Source organism: Hetaerina americana, unplaced genomic scaffold (genome assembly GCF_022747635.1).
Source record: "Hetaerina americana unplaced genomic scaffold, ioHetAmer1.1.p SCAF_1, whole genome shotgun sequence".
Classification (NCBI taxonomy): domain Eukaryota; kingdom Metazoa; phylum Arthropoda; class Insecta; order Odonata; family Calopterygidae; genus Hetaerina; species Hetaerina americana.
Genome location: NW_027286069.1, coordinates 48,301,664 through 48,318,687, shown reverse-complemented (window position 1 = coordinate 48,318,687; position 17,024 = coordinate 48,301,664). Strand labels below are relative to the sequence as shown.

The window sequence follows — 17,024 nt, the reverse complement described above, 5'->3', positions numbered from 1 at the left end:
TCGCCGCGATAATGACGTCCGTTCTGCCTCATTGCGATTCACACTTCCTTTGGTCGAGCCCGTCTCGCGGATCGGGAAGAACACGTCGCCGCGGACGGATCCCCCGCGGCAGTCCCCGGGAGCGGTCACAAAAAGGTGACGGGCGCAGATCCGATGGAAATACGAGTTACTTCCGAGTGCGGAAGGGTCAAAGCGGTGGTTTCAAAGGAGCGGGCAAGGGGGAAGAGAGGGAAAAAGGTATATATAAAAAAAATGAAAAATAAAGAGCCACTACGCCTCACCGTCTTTTCTTTCTCTCTCTTTCTCTTTCCCTCTTCCATCTCTCTCTCTCTCTCTCTACGGGTAAATATAGCCTGACATTGACCTCCATTTGAAGTCCACCCTCCCTTCCTCCCCTGCAACCCACTCCCCCGATACACCATTCCACCGACTCCCTCTCTCTCTCTCTCCCTCTCTACCTCTCTTATCCCATTCATGCTCGAGACAGAGGGCAGACTGTGGAGGGGGGAGTTGTGAGGGTGGGGGGAGGGAAAGAGAGGAGTTTGGGGAAGGAGAGGGACGCAAGGGGGGTTGGGGAAGGGCGGTGGTCGGGGGGGAATAGGAGGAGGTGGGGTTGGGGGGTGGGGGGCGAACGAGTAGGGGGATGGGCACGAAGGTGGGGGTGTGGGGGGCTCGTGCGGGCAAAGGAAAGGGGGAGGAGGTCGGTGGTGTGAGGTTTGGAAGGGAAGCAGATAGGAGGAGTGGTAGTGGTGGTGTGTAGTGGTGAGTGCCGAGAAAGAGAGAGAGTGAGAGAAAGAGGGAGGGGGTGGTGGGAGGGAGAAAGGAATTTGGCGGGGGAGAAAAGTTAGCGTCGGCTGCGAGGAGTTGGAGGGGGGGAGGGTAAAAGGGGGTGGATGGAGGAGGAGGGATCGGGGGTTGGTGAGGTGGAGGAAGAAACAAGGGATAGGGGGAGGGAAGAGTGATGGTGGGTGCGGGGATGAAAACAGAGTAGCACAGGAAACCGGTTCAATCCCCTCGCCGCCTCCATCCTGCCGAGTTTTGCGTCACCAATAAAATCCGCACACGTACCCACACTCTCGCACACACGACCCAGCTGCTTACTTGTACGCGATGTATCTGGCTGTGCGGTAAAGGTTTGTCCCGTGGAATCATCCTCTTCACTCTCTCTCGTACCCCCTCACCTTAGGTATCCGACGCCTGTAGCATTCTTGCACATCACGTCCGGAGTGGTCGATTTTACGGTGTTGTCGCTGTATCGAAGTTTTTTTGGTGTCCGTCTCGTTGTTGTTTCGTGTCGGGAGTTGTTCGATTCTTAGCGATTCCAGTCGTTTTTTGACCCCGATGATTTTTCGTAGCCTGCTTCCTTTCCGAGTTGCAGTCTTCTGTGATTTTGCTCTCGTCTCGGTTCACCCATATTAACGAGTGCGGTGCTTAATGATTCTTAATTGCCTCAGCAGCCTCTTTTGGGATTCTAGACTATTATAATTGCTAATTATCTTCCCGGCATTTGGAAAGTAATTGACCGTGGTCTAATGTTTTCATAAAGTACTCTAATGATGGATGAAGCTTGGCGTAAGGCAATGCCTACGGGTATTTATCGGACCAACCTTCGGATTATATTATACATCTATTTTGAATAAATTTCAGTTAAATATTTCGTTAAAAGAATGTTCTTTATTATCGTTTTGAAGTGCTTGAGTTTTGGAGGTTTTCGTGTTTATGCATAGCTTATGAGATGGTCTAGAAGCATTTTCTTGACACTGACTTTCTGTCTTTCTCACTTCCCCCTTAGAATTGTTTAATCTTTTTATTTGTTAGCGCACGTATATTTTATTTAATAAAGCTTCCCTTTGGAAGAATCAGTGTAATAGCCAATACGAATACATGCATGTTTTCACAATTTCGACTCTTTCGAATTGATGCTCCGTTGGCAACATTCTTTTGCATCGCAAGTGCTATTCTGATGGCCGAGACGGCTACCATGATTTTCCCTATGTATCATTATTCTCGAATCCTCAGAGGTGATACGAGGTGTAAATATCGTCCAATGATATGCATACATGCATATTGTCCTTCTGTTGAATATAGTGCGGGGTATGGTCCCCAGTCAATCAGAGGTCAGCTTTAAAGCGGGTGGACGACGCACCTTTAGACAGGTTCATGCTTCCCTTCCGGCGGAACTGGCAATGATCCCTCCGCCAACTTGTCATAATAGTCCAACTTTAGGACGTAAAATGGCTCGTAATGAGGCTTGCGTACAATGGGGAAAACTTCCTCAGTTTTTAAACTTCTTTTTTGTCTAGGAAGGTGTCGGATTTAATGCAGGACGAGTTTGATCATCAGATCCCATTCCTGAACAGGCGGGACTGTTAGGCCAAACATCGCGGATAATCCAGGAAGTACTAGGTACGCAAGGGGATCGGAAGAGGTGGTAATAAGGAATTGAGCGGTGATTGGAAATTCATGCTCTCAATTGCAAGGTAGACAAGAATTTCCGCAGTTTTCGCTACTCTTTAATGCATCGTTTATATTCCTCTTGATTTTTTTAGGTTTAATTTTAGTGGTCGTGGTAATCGAAGGCAGAAACACATTAATTATGGGAATTATTAGCTTTTGTGTATATGGGAAATTGTTTTAATGCAAAATGTGTGAATCGAGAACTTGTATTTATTTTCCCTGATGAATCTTCGGGAAACGTCTAAACCTTCGACAAGTGTGCAATGTGTTGCAATGTGCGGCTTACCTTTGCCAATTTGCCAGTTAAAGGCTTCTTCATCGATGTTCACTTTTCCTTCAAAGTTTCCGAGTGGCCGTAGCAATTTCTAAATAGATTTAAATTTTACCTTTCATTATATTTTGTTAGCCAGATATCATTACACGTTGCCAACTCAGTATTTTCATTTCCATCCGAGTGCCTCTGTGCTGCTTGCCGTGGAAATGGGTAATTGAGATATGGAAATTCGGAAAAACTCTTTTGTGCATTTAATATTCTAAAATTGGTGGCAATACTGTCGGTAGAAGTCCTCGCTGTCATGTTTATTATGCTGGAATCAATTTAAAATGAAACTCGGCAAGAAATTCCGGGGAAATATTGACGGGCTACCCCGAAGACGCCCTCGTTACGTCCATCAACCTATCATTTTGACCGTTTATATCGTAATTTAGCTCTCTCCCGCGTGCATATTTAGCTTGGATGCTATGATAACTATGGATGTTTTCGATACACTAATTGCATGAAATCGGGCAAGCTTGCGTCGCCCATCATTCCTAATGTGCACATAAAGCCGTAACTTTTGAAACTCACTACGAGCACGGGAGTGGAATCTCTTCGTAAACTGGCCCGTCGGTCGATTTTCCTTACATAATCTAAAATTTGCATCCCTGATGTCATCAACTTGAGGTGTAGGTGTTGTATTACAAAACGGGCCGATGTATTTGAACGATTGAATCTTTCAAAATGTCTCAAAATTTCCGCTCTTATGATAAATAAAATGATTCCTATAATATTATTTCCAATGTCGTCGTGCCCTTAACGTTTCACACTGCGTAATCGTAGTCTTAACCTTTTTGTTTTGCTTCCGGCCAATATCTCTTCGGAATTATAGTGACTACTTAGTCGGGTTTTATAAGTAATAGTAATTTTTTTAGTGCAACATCTAAATGTATACAGTAATTTAGGAATAACCCCTCCAGCTATAATTAATGCTTTAATATAGTGACTACTTAGTCGGGTTTTATAAGTAATAGTAATTTTTTTAGTGCAACATCTAAATGTATACAGTAATTTAGGAATAACCCCTCCAGCTATAATTAATGCTGTTTTATCACCGTAATTCCCACACGATCAAAGTGTTAAATTACGGTAATAACGAATGGAGCTCGATCTGTGCAAGGAAAGCATTTATTAAATTTTTAGTTGTTACTTAATGATACCTCTTTGGTCCTCGTCATGGGTAAGGAACTATCCTTAGCATAAATAACATCGAGGAGGTAACCATAGCCGTCGGTGAATAATGTGTTACATGAACTGTGATTTAAATGAGACAGATTGGGTGATATTCTCCGGAAAAGGCAATATGCAGAGGTTGTTTCTTCCAGGAAAAAATGAAGTACCGACAATTCTTTGGCCAAAGCTACTTCTGAGCTTGCTGTCTTTATTCGAGAGACACCTTCATCTTTCTATCGTACCATAATGATTGTTTTATTCGGAGGCCTAGTATGTTAGTGTGGGTTCATAGGTTCATTCATATACTCAATTTATACATCTCTTAGATTAATGAAGGATCTCAGGCTTTCCCGGCGAATAGTATTCAGGAATTTTTCTCGGGTTTCCAACCGGGTCAGGTTTCGGAGTACCGACGTTTCGATGGCTGACTCTGCCATCGTCTTCAGGGTTGAAGTGCAGAGCATGGAAATTGCCGGGTATTTATACATGTTGCGTGGGTCAGGTGTGGCCTGATTGGTCGGATGAGTTTCTTCGACCCGCTCCGGTCAATCGGCCTTGTTCCCGTGTGTTTCTCATCTTTTTTAGTATCGGCTTCCAAATATTACTTATCTGGAAGCCGGTGTCTCGGTTTAAGTTGTTTTTCTCCAGTCGAATCTCTATGTAACGTAGTGTATATAGTATAGCTGAAACTTCAACAGGAGTTTAGTGAGAGGTGAAGCTTACGAAAAGCAAATATTTTCTGTAACTATTAGAGGCACAGCTTGGATTTTCTAAAAAATAATTTAAGGGCCCACGTGTACTTCGATCGATGTAATTTCCTCTGAAGAAAAGTATCCTGCATGTAGAGACAGTTTTTCTCTACTTTCTGAATGTTCCCTTTGCGGGCCTGTAGTAAGTTGGTTGATTAGCCCAGCGTACTAGGACCCCCTTTGGTTTTGGTGAAGGTCGAATGTTACTTGTGCTTCGCCTCGTGCGTCGATAATTTTGTAAACATAAACATTTTGTTTTTATGTTTACTAAATTGATAGACGTTTAAAACTGCGTTCGTGGGCCTTTTGTAGACAAAATATTTGTGAGGAAGGTGGAAGAAGATAATGGACGAAGGGCATTAAAAAATATGTTCCCTTTTGGTGGGGGCTAGAGAATCCCAACTGCCACAGTCTAGTGTGGCGTAGTTGATATGGAGGTGTGCATGCCAGAAGTAATTCTCTATTCTTTCTTTAAACAACTCTATGGCGCTGGCAGTTCTAAATATTCATGTAACGATGCTTAAAATGGTTTACTACGAGTATTGCGCACTGTTATTTGGTATTACATGTTGTCACCAGCGTCGTAATGAAGAGGAATACATGTACGATGACAACTTGTTAAATATTTCAACATGTATATCCCCTACATGCCGCCACTTAGAGGTAAAGCTGAGGGCGTTGGGCCACCTAATCATTGAAGGAAATTTGCTGTTTTATCATATTTTAAAAATGATTTGGTGTAATTTTATGTATGAGCAATTTGAATTGTTGTGCATAATGATTTCCAGTTTTGTGATCGTGAATTTGGTGTGGGGAAATTTGCATTTTTACGATATTACCATTTTATTATTATTATATTAAAATTTTTCCTAACTTCTGTCTATGGCAATACTAATAATAACCGTTTTACTTCTATTTCTTCAGTTATAATCGTCCAAGTCGGCTCCTTTGATTGCAATGGCACAATATTTGGTGTAAAATGTCTTAAGGTATTTTTTAAAAATGTATATTCGTTAAGGAAGGAAGAAATTATTGGTAGCTTTGTATATTCCACCAATATAAGGTGCGCTGCGCAAAATAATCCACATTTTTATTTAAGTTACTTGCATTCCTATTCCTTTTATTCAATTGAGAGAATGAATGCGTTGTTCAGGTGGTATCACCTCACCCAATGAATCTTATTTTTATTGTTATGATTGCAAAATGTTCTCTATTCTTTGGTATACAATCAGTAAATTGTTAGATCCCACGAAAATTACTTCCGCTGCGTGTAATCTACTTTAAAATTATTTGCTACAAAATTCTTTCTTTGATATAGAAAAATTATTTTCCCATTATGTGTTCCCATCACAATAATTTAAAATGTTGTTGTTGCTATCAAAAGGGCAAAATATTCTAGACGTTCTCATTTAATTTTGTACGGTTGCTTATAAAAAAATTTCTGTTTTTATTACACGAAGATAGGTTTCCGTGTAATTCTGTGAACGTCACTTGGTAGCAATGATTTACGGGAAATAATCAGTCGTTCAAGCGTGGAAGGGAAGTATTGAAAAAAATTGTCTTGCAGGCATCATCATATATATGATGATAGTTTTGTCTTTGAAAATTGAATTTATGCTGCTGTTGCATTCCCAAGTTTATCTGCAATCCACGTGACAAGCATCTTAATACATTTGCTGCGAATGCTTCCGTGGTGCTTTGCGGATGACCCCCAAGGTTTCCGGATTTCTCCGGAGTTGATCCAGTTCGTTAGATAAAATGGATGAACGCGGGAGGGCCCTGAAAACCTCTGGGAGACATATTCGTGCTTTCTGTCATCGTAAATCACCTTTTTTTGATTGCCACGATCAATCCCATTGTTTCAGCGACGTCGTTGTAAAGTGGTCGGAAAATCTGTGGAGAATATTAATTCTTGCTCGCATGCGATGTCTTAGAATGTTTCAAGTAATGCATGTATACGTCCTAATCGAAAGTACAACCGCTGAGAAAAAGGTAAATATTTTTTCGTTTTACGAGGCTGAGTAGTGAAGTCATTGCAGAAAAAGAAAACCCACCCAGAAGTATGTTGCCTGTGGAATTCATGTTTCTCAGAGTGGGCATAGAAAAATATATATTTCTCTGTTCCGACGGAGTTAGCTCGGTGGATTACGCGCTCGCCGGTTAACCCAGGACTTTATTTATTTATTACTTACTTGGTTTGAAATCCTTGTGAGGTCATCGTAGGTAATTTTATGATGCATTTCACTATTATGAGCGCATTATAATGTCAGGTGTCGGAGAACCACAACAGTTCATTTACTTGAGAGCGGGTGTTCATCCATGGGTAATTTCTATGCCATTTTTAAATAAATAAATAAATATATATATATATATATATATATATATATATATATATATATATATATATATATATATATATATATACTGTTTACTACGGTTAAGTATTCGGTTTTTATTGAGTTAGTACTAGGTATATATTTTCAGTGAGGTCTTTTCTAGTCCAACCCGGTTCCGTTAAGCTATTGATGACGGAGAATGAAAGATAACGTAACGCATTGTCGACGTGTTGATTTTTTTGAATTTCGTAATACTGCATTTCGAATTATTCATGCCGAATGGGAAATTCTTGTATGCCCGCAATAGAATGGATAAATAAAAATTTCGGCTGATCCTGCGTGGAGTTTCGTAAATGTACAGGTTTCGAGGTAGCATTTTGTCTTTAAATGATTACCGTTCTTTAGTAACGGATGTTTCTAACAGGTAGCGGTATGGCTCGATACGTATGTCCAAATTACGTCTGCAGTACTCGATATTGATGAACAAAGAAATGTGAAGTTAATGTATTGTTCTATTGATCACGTTTACATGCCACTCCAGGTGGTGTCATTTGTCTCGTGTGCATTTCATCAAAAATGTCTGTTTTCCATCATTCCAGGGTGTGCCTCCAGGCCGAACGAACCAGCAGCAACCGCCCTTTGCTGGGCCCTCTGGCAGTGGTTACCAAGGACAGCCGGGGGGCCCAGTCGTGGGAGGCGGAGGGGGCCAGTCGCAGGGCCCCGGTGGAGGGGCCGGGAGTAGTGGACAGCAGCAGCCTCCTCCTCCTCCACCGCCCCCGCAGCAACAGCAGTCTGGTGGGAGTCCCTACCCCCCATATCCCCATCGATACCCCACGCCTCCCGGCCAGGGTCCAGGTGGTCCTGTGCCAGGTGGGCGCCCACCGCACCCTGGGCAGGCGTACTCTCCTCACCAGGTAAGCTCTTAATTCACGTGCTCTCTTAAGTTTATTTCGTCAGTAATGTATTAACCCCAGCGTATTAATGTCCGTAATCACGGGTTCACTTAGTCGAAACGTCATTCTCAGTACTCTATCGCCGGATTTTTGTCAGATGTTTCCAATCATGTACGTGTTTAGAATGAAAGCTGTCGGGAAAAGGGGTTCGTCGCTGTAATGGTGAACATCCGTGAGTTTTCTCTTCATTGTGATATCATGTAACTATTGGGAGTCGCCCCAAAGACCATGTTACGTTAGACATATCATTTTGTAGTTTGATCCTGGGATAAATCGCGCAAGCGTGTATGCATTAATATATTATTGGATCAACGGTCTAGTAGCTTGACATGGTGCCTCTATTCCTAACAAACGGTTCATCAATTACCACCGCGTTATGAATCTATAAGCACTACTACCACTGCCATATAAACCTGAGGGTTGGTTTCATCGGTGAGGGTAGAGCTCAAACATTCCTAAGCCCTGCAGCGATTGGAATTCGCAAATCAGGGCGGAAAGGGGGTTCCTTTCCCTGTGCCGCACAGGGTTTCTCAGGAAGATATGATAATCGAAAAATCAGAGCTTGAGTGGAGTTCAGGTTGCCCTTTGGCATCCCTGAAAATCGAACCCAGACTTCCCGGTCTGTATCCCAGCGCGCTACACCGTAAAGAGCGTTACGTTTTCTTATGGAAAAGTAGTATCGTGTGCAGTGTTTCCGGCATCGAAGGACATCGTAGTTCCAGTTTTTATGAGAATTAATTTTACGCTACACGAAGTATCTGGACGATTTAGAGGCCAAAAACCGCTGTTTTAGAAGAAATATCGGTAATTATGGGGACTATACATGTATTGGGTAGTCTTGCGAGAAGGATATCCATGGAAAAATAGTGAGTGGATTAGGATGATGGAGGGATTTGGAGGCATCTTATACGAATGGAGTATGGTGGCACCGAAGTTCTTAAGGCGCGTGGTGATATCCCGTGACTTGTTGCCATCTCCTAGCGTTTGGAGTATAAATCCAGTATTGGGCCACCTTCACTTGAGTGAAGTATTTACATTTGCTGTTTATGGTTGAAATTATTTGGATGATGCCTGCGTCCCCGCAGATGTTATGCCATTTAGCTGAGTTGAGACATCCCATTATTTAATGTTATGTGCTTTGGCCATTAGAATCGCAAATGACTTGGGGGGGTCTCGTTCAGGTGACTTCCATCCATCCGTGAACGTTAGGCGAGTATTGAATTAACAAGATAGTTGGGTACGTAATAGTAGTCCCTATTTACAAATCTACACTTCAGTAATGATTCAAGATATACTATTCCATAATTAGAGAGTAAATAAAATTAACTTCCAGTAATTGTGGAAAAGGTGACCCTAATTCATAATGGGTATTTTTTTGGAAACTTTTACTCGCATTAAAAGAATCATACACAACGCATTCAAAGTCATTTTGTATTCCAATTAAAATATTCGTCTTGAAATTTTATGTTATTTAAGTCTGAAAGTATGCACTCTTCTGCGTCTCAGAAAGATGTATGGTAATCGCATTTATGGCCTCCGGCAACACTTCATGCAAATAAGGCCAGCCAGCGCCCGAGCTGTATTCCTTGTCGGTGGTTTAGTACAAGTGCAAGGGCGTATTGTTTCAATTAGTCGAATCTGTTCTTTCCCGTGGTACACATGTTAAACGGTTAATTCGTGGATGACTTAAGCTGAGCATCGCATTTGATTGCAAGCTGGATATGTTTATTGGTCTGGAACAAAATGTCAACTGTTAGCGTGTTCCAAGTGCCATTTTAAGATGCTCAATTTTAATTTTCCCCATTATTAACTGGTAATTTAAGCATATTAGGTACACAACATATACAGTACGTTTATAATATGCAGTGATTCCTTTAGGCAAAGGCTAACTTGACCAAAGTAATACAACAATCACGGAGTGTTTTCTCTATTTGTGCAAATAATGCCAATTTTATTCGCAGAGGTCTCCTGAGAGATCTATACAGACGAAGTGCTTGCATCCATTTTTTTGGTTTAAACATTGTTACGAAATAATTTTCTCCTTCACTTCTTCCAAGATTCAGAAGTATTTGAATGCAACAGTCTTCGTTTTAGCACTTCTTTATAAATTGTTGTTTGAAATTCCAGTTAGCGACAAGATGTTTTCATTATTTCAACCACGTGAGCTTATCTTCCTGCAATTTTAAACAATAATTTGTAAAGCAAATCATCAACCTTGTACGAAGACAATTGCTTTATAATGAGATCAGTTCCTGTAATTTCGACTTCAGTTCATTAGTAATTATGAAGTCATAGCTGTAACAATTTTTCACTGAATTCTCAAAAGAAGAAACATTGCTGCTGACGTTTTTGTCTCTAATTCTACCCGAAGATAATAATGCAACAGAGGAAAATGGAAATTGAATGACCAGTAACTATGCGAAGCTCTTGGGTGTACTTTGCATATTGTAGTGCCTTCTCGGAAACTCGCTCGGAGAAAAAATTAAGTATTTTTCGTGTTGAGCTCTTTATGGCGTTATTTTTGCCGTCCGTATTGCTGGTTGCAATTTCTTTGCTGAAAGCGCTTTATTGAACAGCATTTACGTTGACTATTTTGATGATATTGGCACGGGAAGGACTTAACACACAATATATGGATTGTGGAATCTGTGCTTATAATTACTCAGTGTGATACATAATAATTGCTGCGCTAGTTTGTACAGAGTTCGTAAAATTCTTGCCTATCCAACGTAGAATAAACGATTATTATTGTGTATAAAATATCGGGGCTTGCGTGGAGCATATATTTTAAAGTTAATTTTATTTCAATATATCGCAAATGGGCGCTATATCTCAGGGTATGTATTCGTTTATTATTTTTGGGATTAATTTTATTAGATAATTCTAATTCTAATTTATGTGGACATAATTGTTTTTTTTAATATTTGAATTATAAGTGGTGTTCAAGTTTCATTGTTTCCAATATCTATACATAATATAATGTTGCTTGGCAGTATATGCAAAGAATGTAAACATCAGGAAACGCGATGCCATGAATGATTATTGAAGTATTCGCTTCATTAAGATATAGGTGTATGTGGAATCAAAAGAAGCTTCCAGTCTTGTGCAGCAGCTGAATTTTACACTACTTTCATGGAGAAATTCAACAAAATGAGTGACAGTTATTAGTTACTATGGAAAATTGAAAATCCAATAATCTACGCTGTTTAGCCTAATCTTATGTCAATGTCAATTATTATAGTTTATTTAGCACTATATACACTTTATGTGAAAGATTTTTGAACCATCATAGAATCTCATCTATAAGGGTTTCGAGTCCGCTAAGGAAGTCCTGGGCGGTTATTGTGATCGAATCTTTGTACTATGGCACGCAATCTAAAAATTATCCCGGTCAACTCTTTCACTCAAAACGTCTTAATATTTTGCTCCTGATGGTTCTATTAAAGTTAAGATTTTTCATGCAATTTCAATTTTCTGCATTTTGATGAAAAAACCACCATTTTAGGATTATTGGAGATGAAATAGGCAATAGAAATTTAGGCAAATGGAGAAGAAATCAACATGATCCGGTTTTCAGATGACATCGCAGTAGTGGCGGAAACGCGAGAGGACCTGCAAGTAACTATAATTGCTATGGTTCAAGTACTGGGGGAATATAATATGAACATCAACAAGAAGAAAACTAAAATCCTTGTGTGGGGAAGAGAGAAGCTGAATGCAGATATTTAAATTCGAGGAAACTAGAGCACGTGGAATCCTTCATCTGAATGGGTAGGAGCATAACATTGGATTGAAGAAGTTTGTCCGACGTCAAACGAAGAATGGCCCAAGCTAAGAACGAATTCATGAAGAAGAGTCAATTACTATGTTCAAAAAACTTGAGGCTGGAAGTAGTAAAGATTCGTCAATACTTTCGTGTGGAGCATGGCGCTCAATGGTTCCGAGACTTGGAACATTGGAAAAATGGACCAGCGAAGGATAGAAGCATTTGAAACATGGTGTTGTAGGAGAATGCTGGAGATTAAATGGACAGGCAAAGGACGGAATGAGGAACTATAGAGGAGAGCAGAAGAGGATAGGACCACATGGAGAACTCTACGGCAAAGAAGAAATAATGGATTGGACACACATTGAGGCATGATGGATTGATTAGGAATATAATAGAAGGACAAATAGAAGGGAAGATACCACGGAGAGGGCCAAGATACTTGTACATAGGACGAATTAAGAAGGATGTAAAACAGAGAAAGTATCAAGGATTGAGGGAATTGACATTGAATAGAGTGAAATGGAGGGCTGCAGTAAACCAATCCTAGGATTGAAATACTGATGATGATGACGTAAAATAAGGTTGAGCGATCCAATAATTGTAAATGAAAAACTATGGCGATATCTACCTTACACGAACAATTCACGTATCTCTCACAGCTATGCATGCTCATAATTAAAGGCCTGGTGTACTCCACCCACTGACCGGAAATCTTGGCGGCTTACAGGGATTGCTTAGATAAGAAAGAAATTCTAGTATGAAGTCACTAAGTCAGAATATTTTCCATCTCTTTGTGGGTAGTTGTAATTTTGACGAATTTATTATGCATCCAAGCATGCCTTGACATTCACTACTGATAAAGTTACGTAAACGTGTTGTAATTACTATATCTTACGTCATTTCTCTGTTACAGTTCTTGAAAATTATTGAAGTATTTTTTCCAACTTTTCTAGTTGTAATATCTGTCTGTAACTTCATTATATTGTGGAACTTTCCTAAAGTTCAGGTATTGTGTTTATGTGAAGGGAATTGTTTTAATTGCCATCCAGCCATTTATCTATTATTTCGCTCTTATTTACCTTCAAAAACCACATATTCGAAGTTGTGTCAATGTACTCGACCCCCAAAACAGCCGGTCGCCATTTTGATTCGGCGTGACGTCATCACTATTTGTCAACACATATGGTTGCAAATAGGTCTGCGAATTCTATTCGGATATCCGTATGCTCCAGATATTCGGATCTCTGATTAAATCCGGACGACACGGATGGCACGTGGAGCTTATGCGTATTCTCGCGTATCCTGATATTCACATGCCCGAAGCTGCGGGGATATGTATCGCATGTTCGAATAATTTGATACTTCCAAGGTGTTTGCGCGTGGAAGAATAGTTGTTTTAGTTATATTCTGATTCTCTTGTCAATGTAGTAATTGCTGATGTGTACGAAATCAAAATTTTAAGTACAGAGTGTACTAAAATTCAAGGTTTCTCGGCATTTAGGCGTCTCTCAGGTTTGAAGCGAAACTCGCAATATTCTATACACTTTTTTAATTTATAACTGTTTCACCAAATTCATTTGTTAAGGGTCTAGTCATCTTTAACAAAAAAGTTTCCACTTGACATTGCTAATTTTCCCTGTTTCGTTAAATGATTAAGGATCATCATGGTGGAAAACCAATCAAAGGAAGATTTTCTACGATCCTGTAAATTGTCAGCATGGACTTCCAGACTAATATTGCTTGAATTATTGTCTTCTTTACTTTTTAGTATTTTCTACCGGAAATCTTAATGCGATTCAAGAAGGCCATTACTCTTTGCCTAACCTTCTCCTCACTTCTACGGTCTTATCGACATCTTATTCAACCTTTCAGTATCTCTCCTCCTTATACCTTCTTCGGAATTCATCATTTTCATATATTCCCACTCCAGATTTAAAAACTAATCTTCCCCTCTGTCCAACTTATTTTCTCCATCATGATCTCTCGAATTCTCTACAACTCCGCTCATTCCCTTGCTTTGAAGGCTAGGTTTAGGAAACGTACTTCGCTCGTACGCTTCATATTAACCACCAAACTACAGTTCAGCAACTCGAACGTTGGTTTGATATGTATTGGGAGATCCCACCTACTACTAAGCGCAACAGCGTGTGAAATTCATGCATCGAGGTAGACCCTTGTGTCGTCTGTGATTCCCCTGAAAATTCTAATGGCCTAAAAATCACACAGTTTAAGTGTCTAGGGGAATCACCGGGAAACGAACTCCGACCCTTCAGTCAGTAGATCAGCGCTCTGAGGACGGGACTACGACTTCCCTTTATATTAAAGCCTTGCCATATTTCCTTTGCGTCTTTACTGTACGTACTTCTTATCAAATCTGTCCTCATTTTCAATACTTATTTAGCTTAAGCTATTCTTCCCCTGATGTCCTTTCTATCACTCCCGTATTCGTTCTAATTACTATTCAAGTGTATGAAATATTCTATACTCTGATTTATTCTCTCGTACTCCAATATCTTTGTAATTACTAGCAGTTACATTCCGCAAATTTTGGCGTTGCATTGAAGATTTTAGAGCAAGCAAAACAGTATTATTTACTGCAGATAATTTCCGCAGTAGTCACGGGTGATCTCTAAGAAATAACAATTCTAATCTCAGTTTACGAATTTACAACACCTCTATCAGCCTACCTTTGGAAACATTTCTTTGTGATAAATTCGAATTAATTCCACCCAGTTTTAAGGTTTCATGGGTCTTGCTTATATTATTTTAAGTATGTGCTAATTGCAATGGTAACGTTTTTAGAGTCATTTTCGTGCGAGTAAGTTAAGGATTTTTTTAAATGTAACCATTTCGATTGCGCAAGTTGCCATTTTTGTGGTTGTAATGTGTTGCTAAGACCGCTCAAGATTAATATTGATACCGTCGGGATCATATTTTTGTGGAGGCACTTTCGTCATTGCATTAGAATTTGAAAATTCAATTTTGTGGCCATTGCCATACGAGTGCTTGTCTCTGTAGTCATTTCATATGCGGTCGACAGGGTGTTTACGGTCATCAATATTTTTGTAACAATTTGATGAAAGAGGAATTCCTGTCGCGCTCTTCCGAGAAAGGAAACCGTTTGCTGGGATAAACATGATGACACTAGTCGACTAATGTTTTTTCTTCGAGGAAGGAGGAAGTATGTTTGCGGCGGGATCATTGGAGGAGATAAGCCGTTGAAGGCGAATGCCCAACTCGAATTATCATACCAACGGAATATTTCTTCGAAAAGAAATTATGAGTATAGAGTGGATGAAGTGGTAGAATATGGATTTTCGGTGTGTGCTTGAAGAAGGGAGAGCAAAATGGCGATGCTTCGCCCCGGTTCAGAGAAGATACATGGACATGGCATTATCTAAGTAGTCATTCCGAACTGAAGAAAATCATCTACCATGCTCCTTTTTTTGGAACGAAAAATTCGTTGTTTTGATTGAAATAATTCCGTAAAATTCCATCGCAAACGTATCAATCTCTATGGGTAGGTTCAGTTGTACATTTTGTGTTTCTATGTAAACCAAGCAACCATACAGATACATTTCTTATAAAGAGCGTTATAGTATTGAAGAATAAAGAATTTCCTGCAGTTTGTATACGAAATGAGTACCGTAATCTCTTTGCCGTTTCTTGCGAGTTCGAATGAAAATTTCAAAAGTCGATGGTAATTTAAAGCCATTTGCATATCTGGAACTAAATATTGTGGGGCTAAAACGGAATATTTCGTATTGAGAGCTCAAAATAGGAACCTTTATTTTCTTCTCCTATTTCCAAAGGTGTGAAAGTAGAGTTAAAATTTCATCTACATTCTTTGGAATCAAATAATCAATGAATAGGTCTATCGTAGAATGAAGTTTTTAGTAAACAGGTCAATTTTGGTTCTGTGCATAGTGAAATCTTAATGCGTGCTTAGTGTATTTAGGCACTATCCGTAATTTTAAGGCAGAAAAATATCGTGAATAATTCTCCAAAGCTAGAAAAATATAATTTATGGCTTCTGTCAGAACATGCTCACTGCTTCCGGTACTCTAAAGATCACATCCCTTCTCTCTAGGCAATAGATTGTGTTTTTACTAGTGTTTGATAGTAAGTTCTCTGGACCTTTTTTCGCCTATCCAGTAACATAACCGGTTTTTCTTATTTGTGCGGGTGTCCGCCCACGAAAGAGTTTCATTTGCTAATATTTAATTGCCATTGATGTGAATATTTTATTGGATGAATTTCGATCGGTTGAATTTTGGGACGCTGTAATTTATTTTTCATCAATCGCGGTTTTATTGGCCACGTGCCCTAATGTGTCCGAGGACTAACGCGAGCAGGAGGCTTATGATTTCAATACTCTACTGGTTTCTTAAGGTTTCAATGTGATTTTAAGCACGAATTCAGGTATTCATTTTGACATAGGGAAAGAAGAACTTACTAAAGAAGTTTCAATTTTAAGTAATAGCGAGTCCGGCGTGCGAGACTTGTTAGCGCTATCACGAGTGAAAAAATCGGAGCTTCACTGGAATCCAGCCTGTTTAAATGCCGCGAACAAAGTTAATTAAATTCTTGTTTTAGTGATATATTGCTGAGGACGAGAACGAGACTGGTGATTTGAATTTAGTTATCCCTTGTGCTCTTTTTTGGTCCTTTAATATATATGATCCGCTGGTTAATTTAAGCCCGTGTGTCGAGCTGTGAGCTTGAACATTTACATGGACAGCCCAGGGAAAGTATACTCATTCAATTTTGTAATTTGGGAAGACTAACGTACTTATGGTTGTAAACCGGTAATATCATACGGTGCGGCTCTGGTCTGTGCGTTCAATGCTCGATTAGCTTCCTTGTTTTTTTCTGGAATTATAAATTTGGTATTATTCTACGTGTTTAATATCCCTTAATTTAGCTGGGCATTTTCATATCTTTTATTCAAGTTTTTGATCGCTGTTGAAGCGGGATCACTTACTAGAGAAATTCTAAAAAAAAAATTGGCGTATGGTATTTCCTGTACTCCCCAAAGCAATTTTATCGTTATGTTTCAACTGGGATTTTCATAAAAATTCTTCTCTGCAATTTTTTTGAGCTCTGGGTGGTATTTTTTGCTGTGTACAGTTCATTTGATCGAAACGTACCTTTCATACCATATTGCTTCCACGACTGTTTTTATGACGGGATAGTTTTTCTACGTGAGATGTGAAGAGGAAATTGTAATTGTAGCCAAAGTAGTTGAAATGTCGTGTATTGCGGTCCGTT

General features: G+C 39.7%; 1 protein-coding gene across 1 annotated transcript in view; it reads left to right on the top strand.

Annotated features, from left to right (window-relative positions):
• Positions 1-17,024, top strand: part of osa (trithorax group protein osa) — a 224,733-nt gene that overhangs the window by 54,235 nt on the left and 153,474 nt on the right. Inside the window, exon 3 of the mRNA XM_071599114.1 lies at positions 7,631-7,945. Within this exon, the coding sequence (XP_071455215.1) occupies positions 7,631-7,945 (315 nt within the window). The remainder of the gene's footprint in view (positions 1-7,630; positions 7,946-17,024) is intronic.